This window comes from Lepus europaeus, chromosome 4 (genome assembly GCF_033115175.1).
Source record: "Lepus europaeus isolate LE1 chromosome 4, mLepTim1.pri, whole genome shotgun sequence".
Lineage (NCBI taxonomy): Eukaryota > Metazoa > Chordata > Mammalia > Lagomorpha > Leporidae > Lepus > Lepus europaeus.
In genome coordinates this window covers 145004691-145031170 of record NC_084830.1, presented here as the reverse complement: position 1 = coordinate 145031170, position 26480 = coordinate 145004691, and the positions used below count along the sequence as shown (strand labels likewise).

General features: G+C 46.3%; 1 protein-coding gene across 10 annotated transcripts in view; it reads right to left on the bottom strand.

Moving 5' to 3' along the window:
- The window catches only part of CDKL3 (cyclin dependent kinase like 3), a 113188-nt gene that overhangs the window by 25506 nt on the left and 61202 nt on the right, over positions 1-26480 (bottom strand). The window contains exon 13 of one of the 10 annotated variants that reach the window (XM_062189151.1): positions 9981-10061. The exons of 8 other annotated variants lie outside the window; for them this stretch is intronic. Coding sequence is in view for 1 of the 2 variants with exons in the window: in XM_062189145.1 (XP_062045129.1) it covers positions 10046-10061 (16 nt within the window). In the remaining variant the exon portion in view is untranslated. Of the gene's footprint in view, positions 1-9980; positions 10062-26480 lie in introns of those variants that run through there. One more of the 10 variants, XM_062189145.1, reaches the window with a different exon arrangement.

The window sequence follows — 26480 nt, the reverse complement described above, 5'->3', positions numbered from 1 at the left end:
TGCACTGCGGGCTTCCCAGCGGACGCCACTCTGCAACAGTGTGAAGGATGCTGAGTGCCCGAGCACAAGACAGAGGTGAAGAGGCTGCCCGTACAGCGGGAGGAGAGCAGGGCTTCCCGAGTGAGGAGGACTACGCCTGCGCAGCACAGTACGGGTCACGTCCACTCACACGACGTGATCTCATTTGTTCATCTCCTCACTCTTTCATCTCATCCCACACCCTTCCTCGGCTTCCAGGAAGAACGAGCATGGTGAGATTATGAGAATCAGTCCTTGCCTAGCATGGATTACTAACGCACAAGTGTTATTTGTCTTACTCAGCACGGTAAATGGTAGCAGCCGCATAACCATCTAATGAGACGTTAAGAAGAAAGACAGGTGCTCTTTACACAAAGACCACAGAGAACTCCAAACTCTATGCCATGGAGCTAATGAACACCAATGATTACACAAACCAGTCACCTGTGGAAATGGCTGTTGGCTTCCACAAGCCACTCGGAGAAGCTGGGATTCTCAACCCATCAACTGGGTAAGCAATAGCCTCTGACTCCAAGTGAGACCTTCAGCCCCAAAAACGTTCAACAGAACTTCACTCAGTGTCCTGGCTGGGTATTCTGTCAACTAAAACACTCGATTCTGTTGCCAGTATTTGGCATAGTGGCTAAGACAGCAACTGCGGGGCTGGCGTGGCACAGCAGGTTAAACCACTTGTTACCCTAGCTTCCCATATCAGAGAGCAAATTCCAGTCTTGGCTGCTCTGATTTGGATCCAGCTCACTGTTAATGCACCTGGGAAAGCAGAGGAAAATGACCTGATTACTTGGACCCCTTCCACTCATGTTGGAGACCCAGGTGGAGGTCCAGGCTCCTGGTGTCAGCCTGGCCAGCCCTGGAGGCTGTGCCCATTTGAGGAGTGAATCAGTGAATGGAAGAGATATCTCTGTCTCTGTCCCTTTCAAATAAAATAAATAATTCGTTAAAGAAAACTGGGTGTCCTGCATCCCAAACCAGGGTACCTGGGTTCGAGTCCCAGATCCCTCCCTCCCACCTTCCCTCCCTCCCTCCCTTATTTTTTTCTTGTTCAGGCTTCTTTAAAAAAAGATTTTATTTCTTTATTTGAAACATAGACTTACAGACACACAGAGAGAGACAGAAGACAGAGAGAAAGGTCTTCCATCTGCTCATTCACTCCCCAAACGGCTGCAACAGTCAAAGCTGAGCTGATAAGAGGCCAGGAGCCAGGATCTTCTTTCAGGTCTCCCACAAGGGTGCAGGGGCCTAAGGACTTGGGCCATCTTCTACTGCTTTCCCAGGCCGTAGCAGAGAACTGGATTGGAAGTGGAGCAGCTGGAAAGCTGGGACTTGAACCGGTGCCCATACGATGCTGGTGCTGCAGGTGGAGGTTTAGCCAACTAAGCCACAGTGCTGGCCCCCCAGATCCACTTCTGATTCCAGCTTCCTGCAGGTTCACACTCTGGGAGGCAGTGGGATATGGCTCAAGTACCTGGGGCTCTGACATTCAAATGGGAGACTTAGGCTGAGTTCCAGGCTCCTACCTTTGGCCTGGCCCAGCCTCAGCTATTGCAGGCATCTGAGATGTGACCCAGATGATGCCTCCATCTTGCTTGCTTTGTCAATTTCAAATAAAAATAAGAAAGAAGAAAAATCAGGGACTTGATTAAAACAGAATGTTAAAAAAAAAAGGCACTTAGAAATTTGGAGATCTGAACATTGACTGGCTACTTGATGGCATTAAGAACCTGTTAATTTGTAGGTATGATAAACAATCACATCCTTATTATTACAGCCTTTAGCTTTTAGCAAAGAATGTTGAGTCAAGAGTATTGTCTAGGGGTCAGCATTCCAGCAGCCTGTAACACCAGCATCCCCCTATGAGACACTGGATCCAATCCTAGATACTGCCTCACTTCTGATCCAGCTCCCTGCTAATGTGCCTGGGAAGGCACTGGAAGGTAGCCCAGGTGCCCTACCACCCACATGGAAGACCAGAAGGAGTTCTAGGCTCCAGGCTTCCTTATGGCCCAGGCCCAGCTGTTTCAGCCATCTGGGGAGTCAATCAGTGGATGGAAGATGTCTCTTTCTGTTTGTCCCTCTCTCTGTTAACTCTTTCAAAAAAATAAATCCTGAGGCGGCGAGCAGGGAATGAAAGGCAGAGTTCCAGAGACAGAGAGACAAGACACACAGAGAGAAATCTTCCATCTGTTGGCTCACTCCCCGGTGGGCCAGGAGGAAGCAAGGAGCCAGGAGTTTCCTCTGGGTCTCCCATGTCAGTGGCAGCAGCTCAAGCACTTGGACCATCTTCTACTGCTTTCCCAGGCCACAGCAGGGAGCTGGACAGAAGTGACACAGGGCCCGACGCTGTGGTTTAGTGGGTAAAGCTGCCCCTTGCAGTGCCAGCATCCCATATGGACGCCAGTTCGAGTCCCGGCTGCTCCACTTCCGATCCAGCTTTCTGCTATGGCCTGAGAAAACAGTAGAAGATGGCTCAAGTCCTTGGGCACCCATGTTGGAGACCTGGAAGAAGCTCCTGGCTCCTGGCTTCGGATCGGCACTGCTCCAGCCATTGCGGCCCTCTGGGGAGCAAGCCAGCAGATGGAAGACCTCTCTCTCTACCTCTGCCTCTGTGTAACTCTGCCTTTCAAATAAGTAAACAGTCTTTTTTTTTTTTTTTTTTTTTTTTTTTTGACAGGCAGAGTGGATAGAGAGTGAGAGACAGAGAGAAAGGTCTTCCTTTTTGCCGTTGGTTCACCCTCCAATAGCCGCTGCGGCCGGCGCATCGCGCTGATCCGAAGCCAGGAGCCAGGTGCTTCTCCTGGTCTCCCATGCCGGTGCAGGGCCCAAGCACTTGGGCCATCCTCCACTGCCTTCCCGGGCCATAGCAGAGAGCTGGCCTGGAAGAGGGGCAACCGGGATAGAGTCCGGCGCCCCGACCAGGACTAGAACCTGGTGTGCCGGTGCCGCAAGGCGGAGGATTAGCTGTAAACAGTGTTTTTAAAAGAGTCTTGTTTAATGCTGAATAGTCAGCATTCACACATTATCTGGCACATACTTATATTTTGTAAATCACTGATGAATGCAAGAAATGTGTACTTTTTTAAAAAGATTTATTTATTTGAAAGTCAGAGTTACACACAGAGAAAAGGAGAGGCAGAGAAACAGAGAGAGAGGTCTTCCATCTGCTGGTTCACTCCCTAATTGGCCTCAACAGCCAGAGCTGTGCTGATCTAAAGCCAGGAGCCAGGAGCTTCTTCCGGCACTGCAGGTGGTGGCTTTATCTCCTACACCACAGCGCCGGCCCTGGGAACAAACATTTTTTAAAAAGTTGTATTTATTTGTTTGAAACAGTTACAGAGAGAGAGAGAGAGAGAGAGAGAGAGAGAGAGAGAGATCTGCCATCCACTGGTTCACTCCCCAGATGGCTGCAATGGATAAAGCTATAAAGCTGAGCCAGGAGCCAGAGGCTTCTTCCAGTTCTCCTACATGGATGGCAAGGGCTCAAGCACTTGGGTTATCTTTTGCTGCTTTTCCCAGGCCATTATCAGGGAGCTGGATTAGAAGTGAAGCAGCAAGGACATGAACGGGTTCCCATATGGGATGCTGGTGTGGCAGGTGACAGCTTTATCTGCTATGCCACAACACTGGCCCCCACAAACTTTTTTTAACGTTCGGAAAAAGAGACATAAAAAATTTGGGGAAAATAATTGCAAAAGAATATGCACCTTGGGGCCAGCGCTGTGGTGTAGCGGGTTAAGCTGCAGCCTGCAGTGCCGGCATCCCATATGGGCGCCAGTTCAAGACCCGGCTGCTCCACTTCCCATCCAGCTCTCTGCAGTGGCCTGGGAATGCAGTAGAAGATGGCCCAAGTCTTTGGGCCCCTGCACCCACGTAGGAGTCCCAGAAGCAGCTCCTGGCTCCTGGCTTTTGATGGGTGCAGCTCCTGCCATTGTGGCCAACTGGGGAGTGAACCAGCGGATGGAAGACCTCTCTCTCCCTCTCCCTCTCCTCTCTCCATGTAACTGACTTTCAAATAAATAAATAAATCTTTAAAAACAAAGACAACAAAAAACAAAATACACAACACAATACAACCCTCTAACAGTAGCTGCATCAGGAGATGAGGCTGAGAAGACAAGCACATGAACAAGCCACAGGAGCCAGAACCACAGTCACTGGGGATTCAGGAAGAACACAATCGGGAAGGGTTACTGAACCGCGCTTCCACTATTTTTGTAAAGTTCTACACCTTAAATTGGGTCATGGACACAGAGGTGATTATTTTACTATCTTCCGTGCCTTTTTATATTTCTGAAACTTAAAGAATAATAATAAAACAAACTCCCTTGAGCCCCTGAACCAAGTAACCTAACATTCCAGTACCATTCAAACTGCAGTTGTGCCTCTTTGATTACATTCCCCAGAGCTACTACCTTGAATTTTTTTATTATTCCTTGCTTCTATTTATAATCTAACCATACGTTGTGAATTTTAAACAAATTTAGCTTTGCATGTGTTTAATGTGCATACGTGGTGTCACAATGTGACGTGCTGTTCTGCACGTGCCTTGCATGAAAAGGTCTGTGAGATTTATCCAAGCCAATGGCTGTCACTGTCGTTCACTCATTTCCACCGTGCATGTGAATAAGCCCTGCACGACACCGAGGGACTTTAGAACAAACGACACTGCTGGGAGCATCTTTATCCTGGTCTCTCCTGAAGTCCACGTGCAAGACTTCCTCTGGGATAAACATCAAGGGCAGCAAGGATAGCTCGTGGGGGGCGTCCATCAGCCGCTCTACTAGATGATGCCACACCGTTCTCCAGAGTGCCTGTCCCAGTTGACATTCCCACCAGCAGCGTAGGAGAGCTCCCACTGCTCCACATCCTCACCGTGCTGACAATTAGCTTTTGCCAGTTGGGTGAGAATGGAAACTGGAATGTGCAGGGTATTTTTTTGTTTTGTTTTAAGGACTTACTTGTTTATTTGAAAAGCAAAGCTCCAGGGGCAGGGAAGATTGCCCATCTGCTGTTTTATTCCTCAACTGGCCACAATGACTGGGGCTGGGCCAGGTTGAAGCCAGGAGTCAGGAACTCCATCCAGGTCTCCCACATGGGTGCCTTCCAGGATGCCAATAGGCACATTAGCAGGAAGCTGGACCAGAAGTGTACAGCAGCCAAGACTCAATGCAGGCATCCGATACTGGATGTGGGCATCTCAAGTGGTGACTTAACTGCTGTGCCAAACCCTGCCCCAGGATAAAATGTTTTAAGAAGGGATGAGACAAAGTTGAAGATGAGGCCTGCAGCAGATCATCCACATCAATTTGCAAGGAAAAAATTAGTCATTTGGGCTCTACTTGAGGAGGATTGACTATTCACAGCACAAACCAAAGCCAAGACCACAGATAGATCAGCTGTTCAGCTTATGCAATTTTGACTGAAAAATTAAAGTGGAACAAAATTTATCCTTAACAGGTGCTACAACTGTTGGATCCAATCAGCTGCAGGCAAGACCAGAAAAGTCAATGGAACTTCTAAACCACTGAGATCAAGATACTAAAGCAAGTCTTGGTATAAAAGAAGATGTGCCCTAATAATCTATTTACATATGGGTAGTATGTTTTCATTTACAGAAAACTCAAGGGGTCAGCGCTGTGGCACAGTGGGTAAAGCCACAGCCTGCAGTGTCATCATCCCATATAGCCGCCGGTTCGTATCCTGGCTGTTCCACTTCTGATCCAGCTCTCTCCTGTGGCCTGGGAAAGCAGTAGAAGATGGTCCAAGTCCATGGGCCCCTGCACCCACAAGGGAGACCCGGAAGAAGCTCCTGGCTCCTGGCTTTGGATCGGCGCATCTCCAGCCATTGAGGCCAATTAGGGAGTGAACCAGCGGATGGAAGACCTTTGTCTCTCTCTCTGCCTCTCCTTCTCTCTCTGTGTAACTCTTTCAAATAAATAAATAAATCTTAAAAAAAAAAAAACCCTTAAACCTAAAGAAACTGATGATGCTAGAAGATAGATATTGGTGGCCCCTGGCAGAGGCACTGACTGAAGAAGAATAGAGGATGATGTAATTTGTCTGTCCTGCTTTGGATGGTGGTTACTGGAGTGTATTTACTTTCACAATTCATGAAACTAAACAGCTAGGACCTGTGCATTTTATTTTATATAAACTACACCTTAAAAAAGAAAATATTATTAGGAAATTGAACGGACTGGGAGCTAACATTTGCAAAGCCTGCCAGTTAAGATGCCCCTGTCCCTGGCCAGCGCTGTGGCATTGTGCTAGGGCTGCTGCCTATAGTGCCAGTATCCCATATGGGCACCGGTTTGAGTCCTGGCTGCTCTGCTTCTGATCCAGTGCCCTACTAATGCACCTGTGAAAGCAAGAGAAGATGGTCCAAGTCCATGGACCCCTACACCCACATGGGGGACCAGATGAAGCTCCTGGTTTCAGCCTGGCCACGCCCTGGCCATGCGGCCATCCGGGGAGTGATCCAGCAAATGGACCCCTCTCTGCCTCTGCCTTTCCTTCTATGTAACTCTTTCAAATAAATAAATAAATCTTTAAAAAACAAAAATAAAAAAAATGCCTCTGTCCCATATTAGAGTACCCACGTTCAACCACCAACTCTAACTCCTGATTACAGCTTTCTGCAAATGTGGATCCTGGGAGGCCACAGTAACAGCTCAGGTAATTGAATTAAACTCCTGGCTTTGGCTTCCTCCTTACCCCTTTCATCCAAATCCAGCCACTGTGGACATTTGGGGAGTGAACCAGCAGACGGGACTGCATTTGCTCTCTCTTTTTCTCTCTCTGCCTCCCTCCTGCCTCCCAAATAAACAATTAAAAAACAAAAAACAAAAAAACAAAACATGTGCTATAGCAAAAGCTGTGCTTGGAGGTGCATTCATAGCCTTAAAATGCTTCTTAGAAAAGAACAACAGGGGCTGGTACTGTGGTGTAACAGGTAAAAGCCGCTGTCTGCAGTGCCAGCGTCCCATATGGGCACTGGTTCGAGTCCCAGCTGCTCTGCTTCTGATCCAGCTCTCTGCTATGGCCTGGGAAAGCAGTAGAAGATGGTCCAAGTCTTTGGGGGAGTGAACCAGTGGACAGAAGACCTTTCTCTCTGTCTCTCCCTCTCACTGTCTATAACTCTACATCTCAAATAAATAAATAAATAAACATCTTAAAAGAGAGAGAGAGAAAGAAGAGAGAGAGAGAGAGAGAGAGAGAGAGAGAGAAAGATGGTTCAAGTCCTTGAGCCCTTACACCCACATGGGAGACCTGGAAGAAGTCCCAGGTTCCTGGCTTTGGACTGGCGCAGCACTGGCCATTGAAGCCATTTGGGGAGTGAACCAGGGGATGGAAGACCTCTATACCTCTGAAACTCTGCCTTTCAAATAAATAAATAAAATCTTTAAAAAAACCCAGATGCTATTTATGTTAGAAAAAAAAAAACAGAATTAATCTAAAGAGTGTAGAAGGAAAAAATAAGATAGGAACAGATATTAATGCCACAAAAACATATAACAGAGAAAAATCAAACATATACCAGAGAACATCAAAAGATTTAAATTGATGAATTATTGGCAAAACTTATCAAGAAAAATAAGAAAAACTATAAATTACTAATACCAAGAATGATAAAGGGAACTTTACTAGGAATACTATAGACTTTCCTAAAATAGTAAGATATTGTGAAGATCTTTATGCTGCTAACTTTGAAAACTTAGGTGAAATGGACAAATTCTTCAAAAGCAAAATCAACACATGAAGCCAAAAACTCACTAAAAAAGGTCAACCAACACCATACGAGCCCCAGAGACTCCAAAGAAGGCAGGAGACGCTCCACGGGCAACAGGCCAGCTGGGCGCAAATCAGCGATGCACCTCACCTGTCTGAAAGCTCGGAAGTTCCAGGAAGTGATGCCTTCCTGGAAACGTGCTCTAGATCTTCATTTCAGAAAACTTAGCCGGACAACGGCACAGGACCAGCAGCCCATATCAAACAGCTGCCCCCCGCCAGGGCCAGCAGAAGCCCCGTCTTTCTGCTTGGCTTTGCCCATCACAACGTGGCTGCCCATGACCATTTCAGCTGACCTGTCCACACACACGTGACCACACACTCTTCTGCTCCCTCAGGCCCCAGCCTTCCTGATTCCACAGGAGATCCAACAACCACACACAAACAGGCAGGGCTGCGGAAGCACCGGTTCTGTGTGCTGTCACCCCCAGAGTGTCATACCCTACACGTGGATTCTAGTTCTTTATCTGACAGAAGTTTGCACAGTACCAGCAGAAACTTTAGAGAGACTACATAATGGCTTAAAAAAAATCTACAGATGTGTTTGCTGAATAACCAAAAGAAATGAACTAAGAAGAAGCAGAGACCCCATGGTCCAGATCCCAATATGTTTGTGTGTATGAATTCTTCATCATAAAATCAAACTCTGGAAACTTTAGTTTTAGTTTCTTTTGGGAAAGGAAAGAACGGCAAGAAAGATGAGTGGGAGGGAGGAGAGTGAAAGGGGAGGGGAGCAGAGATTCCCACTAACAGAACTCCAGATGGTTTCCCCACATTGTGCCCTGCACATCAGAAAGGAAACCAATGATACACAAAGTATTTCAGGGAACAGAAAAAAAAGGAGGGGGACACTTTCCACACCAGGTCAATTTTCCTATAGCGTGCTGGGGACCCAAATGATCCTCCAATGATACAAAACGACAGGGGTTCATCTGATCTTATCTGTCAGTTGTGGACTGGCTGCAGCTCTCAAGGCCATGGGCGTGCTGTGCCTGCCATCTGTGTCTTCTTTGCTGCAAGCTTAAGGAGCAGCCCTGCAGCTCAAACTTGGTGTTTTCACGTTCCAGTATCAGAGGACAAAGAGCAAGAAGGCTGACAGGGACCTAACAGTGCTTGACGCTTCCCGCTCAGCCATGATGAACCTCAGCCCCATTCACGTGCCACTGGCCAAAGCAAGTTACATGGCCAAAGCTCAATTCAGTGGGGAAGGAACTTAGTAATTTTTTTACTCACAGGCATTGCTGCAAATCATAGGGTAATAGGCAAGGAACTATGTCTTTGGAGACAAACAGAATGGCTATTTATAAATAGCAATACATAACTTACTACCATTTAGTTTTAGTAGGTCAGCAGAACCTTGATCCAGTATCTGAGAAGATCACAAGAAAGAAAAATTACGCTCATGTGTGAATGTTCTAAATAAAACACCAGCATCTTGATTTTGGCAATACATAAAGGGCACAGGAAAGTCTTTAACAACAGACTGAATTTTTAAAACAGAAAGTTCATCAGAATTTCTAAGTTTTCTCATGTGAGTTTTTGTGGGATTCTTCAAAGGATCTGTCCATGTTGAGTCAGATTTACTGATGGAGTTATTCATGATATTCATGATAGCCTGCCTTTGATGTCTGTGGACGCTAGTCACATCCTTCTTCAGGCCTGACATTAGGAACTGTGTTTTCTCTTCCTTTCTTGATCACTCTTATCAGTAGTTTAGCTTTTTATTAATCTTCAAAAAAAAAAAACAAAAAACACCAGCCTTTGACTATGTTGATGATCTCAACTGTATATTGTTGGGTTCTACTTGGGAATATTTCTTAGGTTTTTTTTTTTTTTATAGATTTATTTACCTATTTAAAAGGCAGAGTGAGAGAGGGAGAAACAGAGGAAGTGAGGCCTCCCATTTGCTGGTTTACTCTGCAAACGCCTGCAACAGCAGAGCTGGGCCTCACTGCAGTCAGAAGCCAGGAGCTCCATCTCGGTTTCCACGTGGGTAGCAGGAACCCCAGCACTGAGTCCAGCACCGGCTGCCTCCCAGGCATATTAGCTGGAAGCTGGATTGGAAGCAGAGGATCCAGAACTCAAACCAGGTATTCTGAATGGGACTTCGGTTTCACAAGCCACTGTGTCACAGCACCCACCGCTCGTATGGTTTTCAGGTCTGTAATCGTGGAGGGTATTGGTTGGCAGTTTTCTAGTAATAACTCCGCGTGCTCCTGGCCTAGCTGCAAGTCGCCCTGTGAAACAGATTAGATAACGTTCACCCCTCCACTTCCTGAGTTTGTACAATGGAACTCATGAATGAATTCACCTTCAGCTGACATGTTCCTTACAGCAAGGTTTTAAATTAATAATTCGATTATTTAATAGATATAACATTACACCAATTTGTTACTCCAATTTTCTAATTTTTTAAAAGATTTGTTTATTTGAAAGAGTTAAACAGAGAGAGAAGGAGAGGCAGAGAGAGAGAGAGAGAGGTCTTCCATCCACTCCCCAACTGGCCACAATGGCCGGAGCTGTGCTGATCCGAAGCCAGGAGCCAGGAGATTTCTCCGGGTCTCCCACATGGGTGCAGGGGCCCAAGGACTTGGGCCATCTGTCACTGTTTTCCCAGGCCATAGCAGAGAGCTGGATCAGGAGTGGAGCAGCTAGGACTTGAACCGGTGCCCATATGGGATACTGGCATTGCAGGTGGCAGCTTTAACCGCTATGCCACAGCGTCGGCCCCTCTGATTTATTTTTTTTTAAGTTTATTTGAAAGTCAGAATGAGAGGGAGGGACAGTTACAGAGAGATATCTTCCGTCCACTTGCTCATCCCCAAATGGCCACAACAGCCAAGGACCAGGAACCCCATTTGTGTCTCCATGTGGGTGACAGGGCCCTTGAACTACCATCTGCTGCCTCCTCTGGCATGCATTAGCTGTGAGCTGGATGAGAAGCAGAGGTGGGACTTGAATTCAGACGCTCTGATATGGAAAGTGGGCATTCCAAGTGGTGGTTTAATCCACTGCACCACAATGCCCACCCTCAGTGAGGTTTTAACTTAATTGATTAATGAATTATTTTAAAAGATTTATTTATTTATTTGAAAGGCAGAGGTAGAGACACAGAGAGCGAGAGATCTTCAATCTGCTGGTTCACTCCTCAAATGATGGCAATGGCCAGGGCTGGCCAGAACAAAGTCAGCTCAAGTACTTGGATCGTCTTCTGCTGCCTTCCCAGGTACATTAGCAAAGAGCTAGATTGGAAGTGGAGCAGCAGGGACTCAAACTGGCACCCATAAGGAGTTCTAGCATCACAGGCGGTGGCTTAACCTGCTGCTCCACGGCGCTGGCCCCTCTAGTTCTTGTGTGTTTTTTGTTTTTGTTTTTTTAAAAGATTTATTTCTTTGAAATGTAGAGTAACAGAGAAAAAGGGAGACACACACACACATGAGATTCTTCTATCTATTGGTTCACTCCTTGAATGGCCACATCTGGGGCCGGGCCAGGCAAAGCCAGGAACCAGGAACTCCATCCAGGTCTCCCACATAGATGGCAGGGGCCCAAGTACTTCAGTCATCCTCCAATACATTCCCAGATGCATTAGCAGGGAGCTGGATTGGCAGCAGAGCCGCGGAGACTCAAACTGGCATTCCAAAATTTCAGCCAGCATTGCAAGCAGCAGCTTAACCCACTGCACCACGACACCAGTGTTTTGCATTTTGGTAACTTGCCTCGTTCAAGGAATTTGTCCATGTCATCTAAGTTGTCATATTTATTCTCACGAAGATTTTCACAGTGTTCCTTCCACACCCCTAAGCTACGTGGCTATGTCTTTTATTCCTGACACTGGTAATTTGTGTTCCTGTATTTTTTGGCTAGTCCAGAGGTTTATCAATTTTTTTGATGACCCAACTGTGGGGTCATGATTTTCCAATAGTGCTTCCTATTTGACCGAACCCTGCCTTTCACTACGCTTTTCCTTCTACTGACTGTGCACTTCGCTAGTCCTTTTCTAGCTCTTTAATAGCAAATCCTGTACCACTGATTCTAGGTCTTCCTTTTTTTTTACTTTTAATATTTACTTGCTTATTTAAAAAGCAGTGTGAAGGGGGATAGGGAGTCAGTGAGGAAGAAAGAGAGAGAGAGAGAGGAGAGGAGAGAGGTCCCCAAATGCTGCAACAGCCAGGGTTAGGCCAGGCTGGAGCCAGGACCCAGGAATTCCATACAGGTCTCCCACATGCATGTCAGGAACCCAAGTCCTTGAGCCATCATCTGCCCTCTCCCAGATACATTAGCAGGAAGATGGATCAGAAGCAGAGTAGCTGGGATTTGAACCAGCCGCTACAATATGAGCTGCAGTCGTCTCAAACAGCGGCTTAACCTGCTGCACCACAACACCTGCCTTTCTTCTACTTCCTACAAGGATTCAAAGCTATAAGCTGCCCTCCAACCACTGCTTTGGCTGCATTCTACAAATTTTGATATGCAGTGAGGGAAGACTATAATGTTTTGGTTTTTTTTTACAGTCATCATTGAACTTCATATAATTAAGTTCAAAAGATTTTCTAATTTCCTCTTTGATTTTTTTCTCTATTGTATACATAATTTAGAATTGGCTGCTTGCTTTCCAGATACTTAAATTTCCTAAATATTTTATTGTTATAGATTCTAATTTGATTCCATTTTAGACAGAGATTTCAATCCTTTTAAATTCACTGACAGTTCTTTTATGGCTTAGCATATGTTGCAGCTTAGTGTTATATTTGCACTTGAAGGTCAGCACCATGGCTCACTAGGCTAATCCTCCGCCTGCGGCGCCGGCACCCCAAGGAGCTTCATTATAGACATTTCAGTCCAAGTTGGGGTGCCGGATTCTGTCCCGGTTGCTCCTCTTCCAGTCCAGCTCTCTGCTGTGGCCTGGGAGGGCAGTGGAGGATGGCCCAGGTGCTTGGGCCCTGCACCCGCATGGGAGACAGGGAGGAAGCACCTGGCTCCTGGCTTCAGATCAGAGCAGCGCCAGCCGAAGCGGCCATTTGGGGGGTGAACCAACAGAAGGAAGACCTTTCTCTCTGTCTCTGTCTCTCTCTCTGTCTAACTCTGCCTGTCAAAAAAATTTGCACTTGAAAAATAAAAGTGTATCCTCTTTTTTGGTATAGTGTCCCACAAATTTCAGTTAATTCACGTTGGTTGGTACTGTTACTCAGATCATGTCTTCACCAACTTGCTATTTGCTTGTTCAGTCACTTATTTAGGAAAGTGTGCTGTGCTCTCCAACTATATTTGTTAATTTGTCTTTAAGTAGCTGCTTTATTTATTTTAAAGCTCTATTATCACATGTATTTAACATTTTACATTTCCTGATGAGTTAAGTTTCTTATCATTATGACATCCTTCTTTATTCCAGGCATTCCTTGCACAATGGACGGCATCTAAGTCATTCCAGTTCTCTCACCATCACTGACATCGTCCTTTTCCCATCCTTTTATTTTAAGTTGCAACTTTATATTTCAAGTGTGTTTCCTGCAGTGCACAGTTGGATGCAGTTGTTTTTTCCAGGTGGACATATGTGCTTGGGACATCAGTACTTCCTTCTTCTCCATGTGCAGACTCCCTACTACAGACAGAGTATTTATTATTTTATCTCTACTCCTGGTGTATTAGTTACACTGCTTTGCTTTATTTAAATTTTAAGTGGTGGTTCTAGGTTTTCTAGGATGCATCTTTAAATTTATCACAGCCTATCTTCAGATAGTACTAAGCACTCCATGTGCTCACCTAAAGACATGATAATGCGACACTGCCATCTTCCCTCTCTCTGTGCTATCGTTGCTGTATCTTTTACCTCTTAGTACATTATATAAGCCACGATACATTGTTATTTTTTACTTTTTAAAACATTAAAAAATGACGTAAATTTCTTGTATAATAATGCACCTGTTTACAAGGTCTGATGCTCTTCATCTCTTTGTGTAGGTTTTTTTTAAAAAAGATTAATTTTATTCGAAAGGCAGAGTGACAGAGGAGAGATATTTGATTCACTTTGATTTACTTGCCCAAATGGCCACAATAGCTGGGGCTAGGCCAGGCTGAGGCCAAGAGCCAGAAACTCCATCTGGATTTCCCCACGTGGGTGGCAGGGGCCCAAGTGCCAGGTGTGTAAGCAACCTCCACTACTGGGGGTGTTGGTCACACAGGAAAACTCGGGGTGGTGTACAAGACAGCTCTGTTACGGGAGACTGAGCACAAGGGGAAACTCAGACAGCTCAAAACCGGAAATCAGAATTCTAGGCCAATCTAGGGAAGGGGGCCGAAGAGGCTCCCTCTGACAAGTCCCCAGACAGCCCACTGGGGAGAATCCTGGGGTCCCAGGGGGATGCCTCTCAGAACAGGAACAAAGAAAAGCAAAAAAAAAAAAAAAAAAAAAAAAAGAAAGAAAGAAAAAAAAAAGATTAAGGATTGCGTTTTATTTGGCCTAAAGCCCCAATCTGTGAACCCTCAGTCTTTCGGCCCAAGTCTGGCCCCAGTGAAGACTGAATGTACCGGACTCCAATTTTCTATGTGAACGACAAAACCCCATCCTCACAAGAAGCAGGTCACACTGTCTGCTGGATGAAGGAGTCGACCCCTCCGCGCCCCCCAAAAAGAGAATGTCAAGACTTGGGACCCCTTATCATGTCTGTCCCCTCCCTAAGTCCCTCAGGGTGGAGGACAAGAAAACCAAGGGGCAGCAGTAGAAGACACAGAAGTAGGATCCAGGGAGCACAAGAAACTCAGGTCAACAGCCCCCTTAAATCCTTATCCTAATTTGTGAAAGGAATTGGAACAAAGTAAAAAGGACCTAGAAAGCTTTCCGATCCCCCCCCCACAAAGAAAAGCATCAAGTTTCTGTAGGACAAGGGACACTGGGGTTGTGAATGCTTCCCTTACCAGTACTGAGGTCAGAAATTTCAAAAGAGAAATAAAACTGCTCTGGAGGATCCTGTGGGACTGGCTATCAACTGGACCAGTTCCCAGGACCCAGTTTCTATACTTGGACTGAAACGATGTCTATAATGAAGCTCCTTGGTCACAGGGTAAGGGAGGGGATGATTAGGAGGGCAGCTGGGACCACTGGGAAAAAGAGCATCCTCCTGGGTGGGGTCTGTGCTGAACAAAACCCTTCAAATGTGGCCCGGAAGAACAAGGGTCCCAGGGACTGAGCACAAACACAGGCTCTCGGAGAGCTGATAACTAAAGGAATCAAGGAGTCTGCTCCCAGGTCAGCAGGAAAAAGAGGAAACCCCCTCTGCTTTTCTACGAGACTTAGAGATCAAATGAGAAAATATTCTGGACTGGATCCAGAGGACCCAATGGGACAAGGACTTTGAAAAGCTAATTTTGTAAGTAAGAACTGGCCTGGTATCACGAAAGATTGATGGGTAGAATGAGACATCAGCTGAGGAACTATTCAGGGAAGCACAGAAAGTTTCCAAGAGAAGAAAAACAAAAACAAGAAGCAAAAGTCATGACTGTGGAAGATGCTGTCACAGAGAGACTGGATCAGAACCACCTCACAAGAAATGGGAAGCCCCAGATTTCAACAAAGGGCTCCGAGGGAAATACAGAGGGGGAGTTCCTAAACGCTAAGTACAGGTTCTGGCTGTGGACCATTAAACAGAATTCCAGCCCCTCCCTCTGCACTTCCCCTCACAGAGGCCCTGGCACAGCCTGGGGAGGAAGCTCCTGCCTTTGTTTTCCCCTGGGTGCCCCTGGTTCTTTACCAACCCTGGTGCTTCCTGCATGGCCCCTGCGGCCTTTCGATCTGTGTCAAACTGTCATTTCGATGGCAGTCAACTGTTGGCCTCCTTTCACCTAAATAACAATAAAATGTTTTAATATATGCTGGTTTTTTGCAATTTGACTGTTATGTGCCTTGGTGTAATTTTCTTTTTTTTAATGTAGTTATTTTTATTTTTTAAAATATTTATTTATTTATTTATTTGGAAATCAGAGTTACACACAGAGAGAAGGAGAGGCAGAGAGGCAGAGAGAGAGAGGGAGAGGTCTTTCATCAGCTAGTTCATTCCCCAATTGGCCACAACGGCGGGGCTGTGCTGATCTGAAGCCAGGAGCCAGGAGCTAGGAGCTTCCTCCCGGTCTGCCACGTGGGTGCAGAGGCCCAAGGACTTGGGCCATCTTCTACTGCTTTCCCAGGCCATAGCAGAGAGCTGGATTGGAAGCGGAGTAGCCAGGACTCAAACCAGCGCCCAGATGGGATGCCAGCACTGCAGGTGGAGGCTTTTACCTGCTGCACCATAGCGCTGGCCCTTATTTTCTTTGTCTTTTTATCCTGCTTGGGACTCATTGATATTCCTAAATCTGAGAGTTTTCATCACATTTAAAAATATAACAGCAATTATTTTTCAAATATTTTTCTGCCCCTACTTGTCTGTCCTCTATTTCTAGGAATATGTGTATGTTAGACTAATAAATGTAGTCCCACATTAGCTGTTTTGCTTTATTTCTTTTTATTATTATTATTATTTTTACGTATTTGACAGGTAGAGTTACAGACAGTGAGAGGGAGAGACAGAGAGAAAGGTCTTCCTTCCGTTGGTTCACTCCCCAAATGGCCGCCACAGCTGGTGCTGTGCCAATCCGAAGCCAGGAGCCAGGCACCTCCTCCTGGTCTCCCACACAGGTGCAAGGGCCCAAGCACTTGGGCCATCCTCTACTACCTTCCTGGGCCACAGCAGAGAGCTGGACTGGAAGAGAACCAACCAGGACTGGAACCCGGAGCCCATATGGGATGCCGGCGCCGCAGGCGGAGGATTAACCAAGTGAGCCACAGCGCCGGCCCCCTGCTTCATTTTATTTATCTGTGTCTAGAATTCAGTTTGGATAGCTTCTGTGGCTGTCTTAGAGACACTGATATTTTCTTCCACAGTATTTAATCCATGAACTCAATCTAATTTTCACTTTATTTCATATATTGTATCTTCTAGTTCTAGAAGTTCCATTACAATATTTTAAACTATTATATTTCTGGGCCGGCGCCGTGGCTCAACAGGCTAATCCTCCGCCTTGCGGCGCCGGCACACCGGGTTCTAGTCCCGGTCGGGGCACCGGATTCTATCCCGGCTGCCCCTCTTCCAGGCCAGCTCTCTGCTGTGGCCAGGGAGTGCAGTGGAGGATGGCCCAGGTGCTTGGGCTCTGCACCCCATGGGAGACCAGGAGAAGCACCTGGCTCCTGCCATCGGATCAGTGCGGTGCGCCGGTCGCAGCACGCTGGCCACAGCGGCCATTGGAGGGTGAACCAACGGCAAAAAGGAAGACCTTTCTCTGTCTCTCTCTCTCTGTCCACTCTGCCTGTCAAAAAAAAAACAAAAAAACAAAAACCTATTATATTTCTTTCCTAATTAAGTTCACATTGTCCTTTAAAATCTTGTTCTAAGGCTGTTTTAAAGTCCTTGCTTTTTAGTTTAATAATTTCTTTGTGTCTTTCTACTGAGTTTAATTTTTTCTGGGCTGTTTTAAAAGTCTAGTCATTTTTATTGGATGGCAGGCGTTATGTCTGTTACAAGACTGTTGAGGATTTATATTTTTAGATTTCCTCGGAGCAAGTTAAAGCTTGTTCTGACAGGCAACTGAGTGATTTGCAGATCAGCCTGGTCCATTAGAGGGCTGTGTCTAAGCTTTTTAAGAGCAGATCTAAAATGGCCTGCCCTCTAAGGAGAGTTAGCCCCAGTACGGGGTAAGACTCTGCTAAGCCCTGTAACAATTGCTCTGCTGTCCAACAGTGCTCCTCCATGGTGGCTGGCGAAACCTGAGTTTGTGTTAGCCCAGCAGGATCTCGGAGAATGATCTGGCTTCTGGTTCCCTGGAGATATTCTTTGACCTTGTAAATTTCACCCTGTGCATGTCTTGTCAATGTGAGTACTCAAAAAGCAGATGTCGAGGGGATTTGACATGCAAGAGGTTTATTAAAGTAAAGGCTTTAAGAAAAACTGAGAAGGGAGCCAGCAGAGGCTAGGAGAGTCAAATGACCGCAATGCAAGTCTGACCCTTCCGCAGGAGGGAGGCAGCAGTGGGGCTGAGAAGACATTGGACCACACTGCCTTTGTTGGTAGTTTGCGGAAGCAGGTGGGGCATCCTGAATTCCACATCTCCCATGACAGGAATTCTGCATTGCTCAGGAGCAGGCGTGGGCTCGGCGCAGTGGCATAGTGGGTAAAGCTGCAGCATGTAGTACCAGCCTCCCACATGGGTGCTGGTTGGAGTCCCGGCTGCTCTACTTCTGATCCAGCTCCCTGCTAATACACCAGGAAAAGCAGCAGCAGACGGCCCAAGTGGTTGGGCCCCTGTACCCATATGGGAGCTCCTGGCTTTGGTCTGGCCCAGCCCTGGCCATTGTAGCTATTTGGGGAGTGAATCAGCAGATAGAAGATTGTCTCTCCCTCTCTCTCAGTAATTCTTTCAAATCTGAAAAAAAAAAAAAAAAAAAAAAAAAAGGAGGAAGAAGGAAAAGGAAGGAGGGAGCAGGGAGGAGGGAGGAGGGAGGAGGAGGAGGAGGCCTGCTTTTACGTGTGGGTGCTTCATACGCCCACTCATGTCACAGATGTGCAAGGGGATGCCAGGAGGCACCCAAATGGATAATCTGAGTTCAACACATATGCCACCCTGTCCCCTGCATGGAACAGCCAGCCTACGACCTCCTGCTGACTAGGGCAAATTACCACCACCAGTATGGCGACTTCCTGTTCACCTGCAAACCTTTGGGCATAAGGAATTCAAAGCACTGTAGCAACTCTATCTTGTACTTCATGGGCCTCCTGCCAGAGTGTGCCTCTTTTTGGAGAGTAGGACCTCCAAAGCCCAGGACAACAGAGATGGGAGGCAGAAAATCCCTAGCGAGGATACAAATGCCTACGCTGGAAGTGATGACAAGCGGAGCCACTCCTGCGTCTATGCCTGACTCCCAGGCTCATAAACTTTTCCTGCTGGGGTCACAGCACTTGGTAAGAGTCTCTGGTTTGCTGCACATCCTGCATTCCTGGGAATGGCGCATCATGCGTGTAGAGTATTTCCTCCGAGTGCAAGGCTGCCCCAGTGTTCAGTGAGGCTGGCTGAGCTAGGACGCTCTACCAGTGAGTCTGGCTGGCCGAGAGGTCACTCCACACTCCCTCCACGGGCAGTGCTTGGATGCCATGCATGTGGGAGTCCACATGTATCGCTGAGCTATTCTGTAAGCCTCAGGCAAGGTAGCAATCTGCTAGCAGCAAAGCCAAGGCCACACTCAGCAGAGCATCTATCCCTGTGAGGATGCAACCCCAGCCTGACAGGACTGACGTGCCACTGAGGAGCTTGCTGGTCTCCTCAGCAGAGCATCTATCCCTGTGAGGATGCAACCCCAGCCTGACAGGACTGACGTGCCACTGAGGAGCTTGCTGGTCTCCTCAGGGAACATGTCGGGGGCTCAGTATTGGTTTCTGCCACTATAGTTTCAGTTAGAAGTCTTGCACCTCCTTTCACTAGGCATTCTTTTTCTTTCGTAATTTTTTATTCATTTATTTGAGAGCGAGCGAGCGAGCAGCTGAGCTAGTGGTTATCTGGTGGTTCATTCCCTAAATGCCTGCAACAGCCAGCGCTGGGCTCTGGGCAGAAGATGGGAGCCGAGACTCAATCTAGGTCTCCCACATGGGCGCAGGAACCCAATTACTTGGGCTGTTACTGCTGCCGACCAGTATCCACGTAAGTAAGAAGGGGAGGCAGGAGCTTTACTTTTGTTCATGATCAATCAACTGGCATAATCTCTAATCTTTCTTTGAAAAAAAAAAAAAAAAACAAACTAGGCTATCAGACAAAACGTCTGAAACAGATGGCTTAGACACCAGGCAACAGCCAGTCTAGGACCATAATCCCTGCGAATGAACGTGAACAAGGTGCGCACAGGATCCAGTGTCTGGACCTCAGCACAAGGAGGGAGCGACCCTGGGGGGCCCTGTCAGGTGTGCTGAGTTGACAGAGCAGGAGCAGCAGTCTCGGGAGGCTGAGGTGGCTAGAAATGGCAACAGAGTCCTCAGGACTTCTCTGGCATACCGTGCTTTTAATGCCATTAGTTTTACTTTTATCTTATATTCTTCACTCTATTTTCTCTGAATTTAATTGGCTGTTCTATATATTTTTTAAGATTCATTTATTTGTATGAAAGGTAAAGTTCCAAAGAGACAGGGAGAGAGAGATACCTTCCATCTGCTAGTTCACCCCTCAAAATGGCCATGATGGCCCCAGGCTGGGTCAGGCCAAAGTCAGAAGTCCGGAACTCCATCCAGGTCTCCCGGGTCATCGCAGTGGCCCAAGCACTCAGGTCATCTTCTGCTGCTTTCCCAGGCTCCTGAGCAGGGAGCTGGATTACAAGTGGAGCAGCCAGGACTTAAACTAGTGCTCAGATGTGATACTGGCATTGCAAGTGGCAGCTTAACCGACTGTGTAACTGGCTGTTCTTTTATTAGCACCTTGAGCTAAGAACTTAAATCATCGGTATCAACCTTTCTTCTTCTCTAGTATATATAAAGCTATATATTTCCCTCCAAGCACTGTTTTAGCTGAATTCCAGAAATTTTGATATGCCACTTTTTCATTATTATTCAGTTTAAATATTCTCTATTTTGCACGATCTCTTTTTTGATCTGTGGATCACTAAAAATTGTACTGCTTAATTTCCATTTCCTAGTTAGTTTTTAATTATTGATTTGTGGCTGAATGCCAACTTGGTCAGTTAGTACATTTTGAATGTTTCCAATTCTTTGAAAGCTTTAGTTAATTTAAAGAAAAAAATTTCATTTGTTTGAAAGGCAGAGAGAGAGAAAGCGAGAGGGAGAGGGAGGGAGACGCGGACGGAGAGACAAAGCATGCCCTCCTCCTCTGGCTCCCTCTCCAGACAGCAGCAACACCAGAACCAGGCCAGGCCAAACACAAGAGCAAGAGGCGGAGCACAACCAAGGTTTCCCAGGTGTGTGCAGGAACCGAATCACTTGAGCAAATACCACCAAGACTGAGAGTCTGCATTAACAGGAAGTTGGAGTCAGAGGTGGAAACAGGCATTAAAGCCAAGCACTCTGATGCGTGACATGGGCATTTTTTTTTTTTTAAGATTTATTTTATTTATTTGAAAGACAGAGTTACACAGAGAGACAGAGAGAAAGGTCTCCATCCACTGGTTCACTCCAACGGTGTAGCAACGGCCAGAGCTACGCTGATCGGAAGCCAGCCTTATAGTGTACATAGTGAATTCATCAAAAGGGATGTTAGGAGGTAGGCATTTGGCTTGGTGACTAACATAGGTCAAGATGCCTGTGTTGAGGCTGGCGCTGTGGCACACCCGGTTAAAGCCCTGGTCCGAAACGCCAGCATTCCATATGGGCACTGCTTCAAGTTCTGGTTGCTCCACTTCTGATCCAGCTCTCTGCTAATGTACCTGGGAAAGCAGCAGAAGATGGCCCAAGTACTTGGGCTCCTGCACCCATGTGGGTGACTCGGAAGAAGCTCCTGGCTCCTGGCTCCAGATCAGCTCAGCTCCGACCGTTGTAGCCATTGCGGGAGTGAACCAATGGATGGAAGACCTCTCACTACCTGATTCTACCTCTCTCTGTAACTCTTTCAAATAAATAAAATAAATCTTTAAAAAAAAAAAGAAAGGAATGTATTAAATCAATATTATTGTTGTACATTTGTCTATATTCTCTTTAGCTGGTCAATTTTTGCATTCTATATTTTGAAATTATTCAATGTATACATATTTAGAATGGTTCTATCTTCTTATGAACTGACCTCTATTTTTTTTTTTAAGATTTATTTTATTTATTTGACAGGCAGAGTTACAAAGAGAGGTAGAGACAGAGAGAGAGGTCTTCCAACCGCTAGTTCACTCCCTAGGTGGCCGCAACGGCTGGCGCTGCACCGATCCGAAGCCAGAAGCCAGGAGCTTCTTCAGGGTCTCCCACATGGGTGCAGGGGCCCAATGACTTGGGCCATCTTCTACTGCTTTCCCAGGCCATAGCAGAGAGCTGGATCAGAAGCAGAGCAGCTGGGACTAGAACCGGCGCCCATATGGGATGCCGGCGCTTCAGGCCAGGGCATTAACCTGCTGCACTACAGCGCCTGCCCCTCTATTTTAAATTATAAAATACCCCGCTTATCTGCTTCTTGCTTTAAGATCTACTACCTGGTAATAATGTAGCTATACCCACTTTCTCTTGGTTAGTGTTGGCATACAATACTTTCTTCCATCTTTGATTTTCAACATTTCAAAGTCTTACACTGAAGACTTTTTGGTAAGCATTATATGATGACCTCTAAATCAATCTGATAACAGTATTTTAGTTGCAGTATTTATTTGTTTTAATGTAATTACTAATATAGTTGGAATTTAAGTTTAATACAGATTTCTCCTCTTACTACTAAACCTGAGAACAATTCAATAGTTTGCCCCCTCCGGGTTCTGGTTTTATTGTTGTGGGCACACATTTATTCAGTTCCACATATATTTAAACCTCCATATCACTATGACTGGTTTTTACAGTCAGTATTCATTTATATTTGCCCACACACTTCTCCCTTTTGTTGGTTTTCATTCCTTCCCAAACTTTCCGTTTTCATCTGGGACTATTTGGTTTCTGCCTAAGCCACTCCCTTCTTTTTTCTTAGGGCAGGTCTGCAGGCAGGAGGTCCTCTCTGTTACTGTCTGCACAGAAAGAAGCCTTGTCTTACCTTGCTGGGCAGTGTCCTCTCACTGGGCAGAGCTCTGCGTAGGCAGCTATTTTCTTAGTGTTTCCAAGACCACATTCCAGTGCCTTCTGTCTGTCATCATTTTTGTTGAGATTAGCTCCGTTGAAGGAAACATTTCTTTTTTTCTTCTTGCTTTTGAGATACATGTTTTCAGTAGTTTTACTGTGTGCTTAGGTGGGGTCTTTTTTGCATTTTTTTGCTTGGGGTTCACAGAGCTTCTTTAACATATGAGCTTTTCTATTTCAGCAACTTGGGAATACTGTTGGACATTACCTCTTCACATACTGCATCTTCCTTATTTTGTCTCTTCTCTACTTATCGGAATCCAATTACACTTAGATCCACTCCACCCATTTTTTTTTTTTTTAATTTCAAAGGCAGCACGAGAGAGAGAGAGAGAGAGAGAGAGAGACAGAGAGAGAGAGAGAGAGAGAGAGAGAGACAGAGAGAGTCTCTATCTGCTGGTTCATTTCCTTAACTGTTGGGCTGCGCTGCACCAAAGCCAGGAGCCAGGAACTGCATGCAGGTGTCTCATGCTGCTAGTGGGGGCATCGTGTGCAGCCTCCGAGCCTCAGGAGCAGGAAGCTGGCTCAGAGGCAGAGTAGCTGGGATTTGAATCAGCACTCAATGCCACTCAATGCCAGCGTGGCAAGCAGTGGCTGAACTCGCTGTGCCACAATACCAGCCTCTCCACTGTACCTTCACGGGGAGAATGTGCGTTGAGAGATTTGATGTCCCCGATGTTGTAATTCCAGCTGCAGGGGACTATTTTTTTTTTTTTTAAGATTTTATTTATTTATTTGACAGGCAGAGTTACGGAGAGAGAGAGAGACAGGGAGAAAGGTCTTCCCTCCATTGGTTCACTCCCCAAATGGCCGCTATGGCCGGTGCTGCACCTATCTGAAGCCAGGAGCCAGGAACCAGGAGCCAGGAGCTTCCTCCCTGGTCTCCCATGCAGGTGCAGGAGCCCAAGCACTTGGGCCATCCTCCACTGCCCTCCCGAACCACAGCAGAGAGCTGGACCGGTAGACAAGCAACTAGGACTAGAACCGGCACCCACATGGCATGCCGGTGCCGCAGGCGGAGGATTAACCTAGTGCGCCACGGCGCTGGCCCCTGCAGGGAACTATTAACAAGCTCTATTAGTCTCTTTGAACCCCGGCAACAGCCCTCTTTCAGACCCAAGTTGGAATCCTGTTTCTGCCTTGCTTCCACAAACAGCACACAGGGGCCAGTGCTGTGGGACAGTGGGTAAAGCTGCCGATTGTAGTGCCAGCATCCCAAATGGGCACCAGTACAGTGCCGGCTGCTCCACTTCCGACCCAGCTCCCTACTAATGTGCTGGGGAAAGCAGTGGAAGATGGCCCAGTGCCTGGGCCCTACCACCTACATGAGAGACCAGGAAGAAGTTCCTCGCTCCTGGCTTTAGCCTGCCCAGCTCTAGGCATTGTGGCCATTTGGGGCAGCAGGTGGAAGATCAATCAATCTCTGTCTCTACCTTTCTCTCTGTAACTGTGCCTTTCAAATAAATAAATTAATCTTCAGAAAAAATAAAACAAACAGTATACTCCCTAGGGACAGTCACAGTAGACAAATCATCAGCTCAACTGAGGGGCTGTCTTCTCAAATCATCGTTACACCAGCAGCTCTTTGCCGTTAAGCATAAACTTCTTGTACTCTACACAGCTTTAGTCGTTCTGAGTGGACGTTTGATTTTAATGCACAGTATATAGGACCTATTCAGAGGATATGATTCCTAGTCTATAAGTTTTGAGATTCTATTTTTATTACTGTTCTTTTCTATGTATTTTCTATTTTTCTCTCTTTGACACATTCAGAAAACATATTTTAAAATTTCAGGGGCAGGCATTTGGCCAACTGGTTCAGGCAATGTATTGGGACGCCCACAGTCCATACTGGAGTACCTGGGTTTGAGTCCCAATTCTGCTCCCAATTCCAGCTTCCTGATAATGAGCGCCTGGGAGACAGCAGGTGCAGCTCAGTGCGTGGTTGGACCCCTGTGCCCCACTTAGGGAACCTGGATTGAGTTCCTTGTCCCAAGCTTTGTCCTTATCCAGGTTCAGCTATTACAGACATTTGGGAAATAGATCAGCAGATGAGACCTAGCGGGCATGCTCTCTCAGCCTCTCAATGAAAAATAAAAATTCGAAAAATTTCTTCTTTTTAAAGATTTTATTTATTTGAGAGGGAGAGGCACAGAAAAAGGTCTTCCGTCCATTGGTTCACTCCCCAAATGCCCACAACAGCCAGAGCTGTGCCAATCCTAAGCCATGAGCCAGGTGCTTCTTCCCGGTTTTCCATGTGGGTATAGGGGCCCAAGGACTTGGGCCATCTTCTACTGCTTTCCCAGGCCACAGCAGAGAGCTGGATTGGAAGAGGAGCAACTGGGACTAGAACCGGAACCCATATGGGATGCTGGCGCCGCATGCGGAGGATTAACCTACTGTGCCACGGCGCCGGACCCTAAAAAATGTCTTACATATGAGTTATTTTTCATCATTATGTATAATATATCTATTAAATTACACTTAAACACTGTGTTATTAAAATCTAAATCCACATTGTCTGCTTGATTTGTCAGTTATTCTAAGAGATGTTAAGGATTCTCACATTATGATATAGACTTCTCCTTGGGTTCACTAAATTTACATTGTTTGTATTTTGAAAGCCTGTTTTTAGATGCAGAAACATCTTAGCTTGTACTAGCAGAAAGCTGGATGGGAAGCAGAGGAGCCAGGACTTGAATCAGCATTTTCGTAAGCGATGCAGGCATTCAAAGCCGTGGCTTAGTATGCCATGCCACCATACCCACCTCGTGGATAGTAAGCTTTTTGCCTTATTGTTTGTTGGTCCTGATATTATTTTAGCCACACCAACTTTTTTTTTTTCCCTCAGTATGTACTTAATACATCTTTTCCAACATAGTTTCACCACTTCTGTGTCCTAATGTTTTATGAATAACAGGAGCAGCTGAATTTACAGTCTTTATGATTTCAACAATACACACACACACATATAAATTTAAGATTTATTTATTTGAAAGGCAGAGTTAGAGAGGAGAGACAGAAAGAGATCTTCTATCCTCAGGTTCACTTCCCAAATAAATGCAATGACGCAGGCCAGAAGCCTGGAATTCCATCCAGGTCTCCCACAGGGGTAGCAGGAATCCCCATCTTCTGCTGCCTTCCCAGGCACATCAGCAGGGAGGTGAACAGGGAGCAGAACAGCAAGGACTGGAAGTGGCACTCTGACATGGCTTAACCTGCTGTGTCACTGTGCCGGCCCCCAAAATACTTACATTTTTAACTGGACTTTAGGTCATTTCTACGTTTAAGGTTACTGTATCAGCCAGCTTTCATTAACATAACAAAATACCTGAGGCAGGCAACTTAAGAAGAAAAGGGGTTGTTTAGCTCACCACTCTGAGGGCAGGCTCAGCTGTGGAGAGGGCCCTCTTGAGCACACACGGAAGGGCAGAGAGCAACAACAGGAGCACATGTGGGGGCAGAGGATCACATCGCAAACAGGAAGACAGAGGCTGGGTGGGGCCGGGCTCCCGCTTCTATGATTCCACTCTCATGACAGAACTCACCAGGGTCACACGAGAAACACCTTAATCCCTTAGAGTGCACATCTGCAACTGCCCTAAGGACCTCTCAGTATGTCAAATGGAGGGCCATCCTCCCAACACACGGGCCTGTGCGGCACAAACTGCTTCTAAACTAGAGCAGTTATCTGCCATGTTAATTTGTATTACGTGTCACTTTTTATATTCCTTTCTAATTTCTTCCCTTCTTTTGGAAATTAATGAAAATTAATAAAATGTGAATGTTTATCTCCTATAAACAAAGTAAAAAGTGGATTAGTTCAGCACTGGTGCA